Source organism: Pterocles gutturalis, unplaced genomic scaffold (genome assembly GCF_000699245.1).
Source record: "Pterocles gutturalis isolate BGI_N339 unplaced genomic scaffold, ASM69924v1 scaffold12361, whole genome shotgun sequence".
Taxonomy (NCBI): Eukaryota; Metazoa; Chordata; class Aves; order Pterocliformes; family Pteroclidae; genus Pterocles; species Pterocles gutturalis.
The window spans coordinates 7,188-12,995 of NW_010103190.1; the positions used below are offsets into that span (position 1 = coordinate 7,188).

Consider the following 5,808-nt stretch of genomic DNA (forward strand, 5'->3'; position numbering starts at 1 on the left):
GCTGCATAACAAGGCGGGGGAACTCCACCAAACAGGTCAGATCAGCAAGTGACAGAGCTGCCTGTACTGGTGACTGCCTGGGCTGCACAGTGGGGCAGCAGGACTGGAGGTGTGAGCCCAAGCCTGCCCAGAGCTCTCTCAGACACCCGTTTGACTTCAATGGGCTCAGAGTCAGCCCTGCTACAATGGGAGACCGCAGGTGGTCTTTTCTAGCTAATGGTGGGATGAGTTTTATGCATTATGCCAAAGACCTTTTTTTTCCTGACCTGGATTAGAGCCTGCCCTGGGAACAATAGGATGGGCTTCAGCCCAGCAGAAGGAATTTGCTGAGCTAGCAGGGTCTGAGGTTTGCAGAGCAGAGCAGATAAAGAGTGCATACCTGCACTTTTGTGGCATGAGGCTTAGTTTTGGGGGGACATAGCTGTTAACCTGAACCTTTTGAACACTTTGCTGCACTGTCCCAGGCAAAAGGTGCTGCTGTAGTCCTAAAATTAGAAATACACAGACATTTACATTTGCAAGCACATACTTTTCTGTCTTTTGTAACAAAAAAAGATTTTGCTGAGGCTCTGAGAGGTCTGTACAGACTTGTTGGCACAAAAGGTCTAAATCATCTTTTGGAAGGCCTTGTTTTACTTGAGACTTTGGCATTTAATAGAGAAGTAGACCACTGGATGGCTTCTGTCTCTCAAACTGAAAACAAAGGATGTCAAAAGACTATTATCATATCAGACTTTTTGAACTCGAACAACCAGTTTTGTATTTAGAGGTTTAAATAGTCACATAGTTACTCAGACCCCTGGTTTAGGTTCACAGGTGCCTTCAGGACTCTGTACCTGAGATTTGCTGAGTGCCTGTAAGTCTGAGAGCTCCAGGAGCTGAGCATATGTCAAGATCAGGCCATGAAGGCTTATATTTGGTTTCATACTCTCGGGCTGTAACTGTTTCCTTCTTTCACAGAAGCCTTCCCATGCTTGCTTTGCTAAATTGAGTTTCAGATCTTTAAGTCACAAGACTACAAGTAAAACATATCACTTGAATTTATTCTTTCCTGTGCTCTGAAGTAGGCTTGGGGCTGTATGACCCTCTTGGGAGCAAATAATCCATCTGTGGGCGTCTGCTGAATCCTAGTAGAGCGCTACTGTTAACCTTGCCCACTGTCAATGTCACTTGAAGAGTAGAAATACTTTTGACAAAGGGAAAATACCTAACTCAGATTTGCATTCACAGAGAAATTGGAGACATTTTGGCCTTTATTTTCTGAATAGAGAGGGGAAATAGTTCTTACTATTTTAGTGTGTCGACGCTAAGCACAGAATTCACTTTGTGAATTAAATAACTGTGATTCCATGCCAACAGCAAAGGGGAGATCTGCTCAGCATACCATAGGTGGAAACGGAAAAAGAGATACTAGTTACAGTTGTTGATCAGTCTTCCCCCTTGCTGGCTGAAGAGGCAGATCCTCCCCACGTTCCTAGAGAAATGTGGAACACAAAGCTGCCAGTAAGTACATTCACAGTGGTGACATTTGGGTTTCACTGCCATGTTAGGTTTTAAAAGACATCAGTTATGTCTGCAGTGTAGATAGTACTATAAGGAGTGAGCTGGCATGTGGAAATAGGGAAAATGCTCCTTTTCAAATGGACATACAGGGCAAATAAGGCACAGTTACCATGATAATACCTTTCCAGTTGAGAATCTCAAGAGGAAATCATATTCAAATGGCCATTTTATCACTTTGCTTAAAAATATCTTTTGATTCTTTCTCTATCTCTCCTTTTCTCTTCAACCTTTTCCTTTTCATGTGCTCCCCATATCCTGCACATTCATACAGTCAAATCGTCTGACCTGGCCCGGCTGCTGGCTTTACTTAGCCTGCTGAGGGGTCTCATATCAGCGGTGAGTTCGACAGGTGCTGGAGACCCTTCCACTTCATCGCTTACCACCTCCTCCTCTGCTTTCTTCACCCCTGGCTCCACCTGAGGTCCTAGTTGCTCCTCTTCTTGTTCCTGCTCCTCTGCTCTTACCTTCTCCTCTTCCGGTTCCTTCGCTTGTGCATATGATGGTAACCTCTCATCAAATGCCCTGGAGAGATCTTCCAATGGTCCCATCCCAATCTTCTCCTCAAACTCATTGAAGGCTGATGGAAGCGGACTGGGCTCAACCCCTACTTCCGTGAGAGGGAAATAGGGTGTCACCAGCTTCTCTTCTTCCAGCAGCTTGTAGCCTTTGGTCTTCGGGATGGAGGGGACTGTGATGGCAGGGAGGGGTTTCTCTGGGATCTCCCCCAGCCGTTCCTCTTCTGGTCTTCTCAAAGCCCTCCGGATCCTTTTCAGGATCAAGTGACTGATCTCCAACAGGTTGAGGAAGAGGGACACAGCAGCCACCACCAGCATGAACATAATAAAGATGGTCTTCTCTGTGGGCCTGGAGACAAAACAGTCCACAAGATTGGGACAGGGCCACCGCCCACAGCGGTAAAGGGGGAGAATTCGGAAGCCATACAGGAAGTACTGACCTACTATGAATCCCACCTCAAAGAGGGTTTTGAAAATGATGTGGAGGATGTAGGTTCTCAGGAGGGTACCCTCCAGGCGAAACTTCTTGGTCCCGTCAGGGTTGTTGCCTTTGTTTTGATTTGGAGCCAGGGGCAGCTTCTCTTCATCCACCTCAGCTTGCTGACGCTTCTCAGCTTCCTCCCTCTCTTTCCTCTTCTCCTCCATGCGGACATGGTGCACTGCATGCCCAAAGTACACTAGTGAAGGCGTGGATACAAAAATGATCTGCAGGACCCAGAGCCGGATGTGGGAGATGGGGAAGGCCTCATCATAGCAGACGTTCTCACAACCAGGTTGCTGGGTGTTGCACACAAAGTCTGACTGTTCATCTCCCCACACTAGCTCAGCAGCTGTTCCCAGGATCAGGATGCGGAAAATGAAGAGCACTGTGAGCCAAACTCTCCCGATGACAGTGGATTGCTCATTCACCTGCTCTAAAATGTTCCCCAAGAAACTCCAGTCACCCATTTCTTACTGTCTAAGGAAAGAAAAAAGAAAGAGAATGACCACAATTATGCTAAATTTAAAAGATTTCAGGTTTTCCCACTGATGACTTTCATTGCTTTCAAACAGTAAGTATTTCCCTAATACTCTTTGAGAACAGAAAGAAGGTTGCTTGCTTGCTTATTTGGCTGATCACAATGATTTATTAGCAGGAGAAGGGCTGGGAAGCCAGAGCAAACTGCTTGCTAAATTCTTTCTTCCCTGGCTCTAAATGGGCAATTACTTTTCAGTCAGGGAGTATATTTAACTCCTTTTCCAGGTAAGAGTCTTCTATGGTACCTCGTAGGCTCAGTTGCGTGAGCCCTGCTTAGATTTTGTACAGGTACAAACACTCGCCAGCAGTAGAGCAGAACAGATTTATCAGCATGCAGCTGCAGGAGTTAGAAAAGAGAGTGAAGCTTTTGAGCACCCAAGCTCTTCTGCACCAGAACCACACACAAGTCCAACAGATCTTGAATTGGTGCCCATCTTGCACCTACACAAACCTGAATTCTCTCCAGGTATAATAATTCTACATTAGAAATCACTCTGTTAGGTAAGAATAGCAATTACAGCACCATTACTAAGTTAGTAATACTGTATAAGCTTAATAACTACCATATATAATAGTTTTGCTATATGATACACATTATATACAATATAAATATTTTGTGTTATTGGGTCTATTCTTTGTATCCTCTTCTGAAGTCAGTTGCCACACTGACATTGGAACCAACCTGGAGAAAAACACAAAAGGTTTATAAATGGGACCTAAAATACTATTTCTCTCTCTAAAATGTCAGTTCTGCTATCTCAGGCTAACACAGAGTTTGAAGCGAGCTGTAGGTATCCTACTGGAAAGTTGAGAAAGTAGTCCATTTTCAAGTAATGCAAGTCAAACATTACATAAGCCATTATTTTTGCATTATAAGAAATTATTCTTAGGCCAAGACTTCATCCTGCATATCCTGAACTTCCCAATATATAATTTTAGGCAAGGGAGAAGCTATTAATGAGGGAAATAAAGAGGCAGCTCGTTTGGGATGGGCTGATTTAACACATCACAGCAGTCTGAAGTCTCTGAGGAATGCAGACTATTACAGTGATCCTGAAAGATCAAGTTGTGGACCATGACAAGTGAAACAGTGAATGTTATTTGTAAAACAGCTGTTCACAGGTATCTAGAAATTCATCTCTTAGATACTACCCCCACCTATACTTTTATAAATGCAGAGTCACATACACAAGTGCTGGGTAAAAGAAGGTACAGTTAACAGCATGGAAATCTGAGTATCTAAACTTCCTTCCTCCTTCAGATACCACTGGGATATTATTTGTAATGCCATATGTAATGACACACCAGTGCATACCAGTCTGTTTCAACTACTGTATGTATGTCTTCACACATAGACAAACACACAAAATATTGAGAGTTCTATGACTCTGGGGGAATTCCACAGGTTTTCAACAGAACATCCTTCTCCTGTTATTTTTCTAAAACAAGATGGACTAATTTTCCTTGCCTTGTAAAATTTTAACCCCAGACACCCGTGTTAGATAGCAAAGAACAGAACACAGTCCTTTAGCTTGCACAAACACCTTGCATGCATAAGCAGCAAACATATAATTTAATCACCGAAGAAAATTGCTACTTTCTCAGTCATTAAAGTTGTGTAAAAGAGTGTGTTAATGTCAGCACTTACATTAACAAGTCTAGGAGAAGATGATGCTGTTTACATACATTATCTAAACTGATTTAAACTTTCTCTTTCTGCAAATTCCCAGAGCAAAGTACACCCGACAGTTACCAATCGTGTGCAACTCTGTAAAAAACATGACTACACACAACATAAACTTCACTGTCCTGCAGGCACCACAGTTAACTCCATCCCTTTCTTTCTTTGTGAGTCACACTGATGTCCGCAGCTACCATTTGAATGTTTCCACTGCAGCATGCAAGAGCAACATTCTAGATGTGATAAACCTTATCATACAGAAAAGTCACTGCACAAGAGAAGGAAAAATACTTCCTGTCTAACTCCATCAAATGTCTTGCTCGTGGCTTGTTACGGTTGGCTAAGCTCTTCTTGAGGTCACTTAAGAACTAGTCACGTTTTTCAAAAATGTGCCATGACTATCATCTCTCTTTTCTGCAAGTGAAGTGGTTTGATCTTGCTCAGTCACTTCAGCTGCAAGGAACAATATTGAGTGGCAATATTGAATGGACTGAAGATGAGTGGCATGACCAGTTCAAATGTCTAGGATTCCACCTGTAAGCAGTCAGCCCCTCAAGTCTCAAAAAAAGGTGCAAGCAATGAATTTAGGCAGTCACTTTTTCCCTTAAATTGCCTGTCATGAGAAAAAGAGCAGGAGACCACCTAAGCCCACTCAGAGTCAACAGACTCAGGTTCTTAACTCACATGGGCTTGTTACAAACCCCCACCCTGCACTTTCAGACATTGCAACCTGAGCATACTACCAGCAACAAAAAAGTCTGTATAAGTTAAGGATGTTGAGCAAGCAACTTGCCACAGGAAAGGCTCCACCGAAGAAATGTGTCCCCCTCCTCTCTTGGCACTCCGCAGGGAAGAGTGGACTTTTGTCTCTCTTCTTCCCTACGCTAAAAGTCCCAATCTTGTCGCACGACTGAGCAGATATGACTGAATTGGCTCTGATGGTGGGTTTTAGTTGCCCTGCAATATTTAAGCTCTGAGCCAGACGGCTTTATGAAGTGAGTGACAGTTAGTGACGTGAGGAACAATAGGGA

General features: G+C 43.5%; 1 protein-coding gene across 1 annotated transcript; it reads right to left on the minus strand.

Annotated features, from left to right (window-relative positions):
• Positions 1-1,606: 1,606 nt before the first annotated feature.
• GJA8 (gap junction protein, alpha 8, 50kDa) lies at positions 1,607-5,605 on the minus strand. The gene is made up of 2 exons (XM_010086608.1): positions 5,571-5,605; positions 1,607-3,036 (listed from the first exon to the last, which is right to left on the minus strand). The coding sequence occupies exon 2, from the start codon at positions 3,024-3,026 to the stop codon at positions 1,827-1,829; it is 1,200 nt and encodes a 399-aa protein (XP_010084910.1). The 5' UTR covers positions 3,027-3,036; positions 5,571-5,605; the 3' UTR covers positions 1,607-1,826.
• Between the last annotated feature and the right edge of the window lie 203 nt (positions 5,606-5,808).

Bases quoted from the DNA above. Each gene is read 5' to 3' on its own strand.
- GJA8 (XM_010086608.1), bottom strand. From the start codon at position 3,026: ATGGGTGACTGGAGTTTCTTGGGGAACATTTTAGAGCAGGTGAATGAG.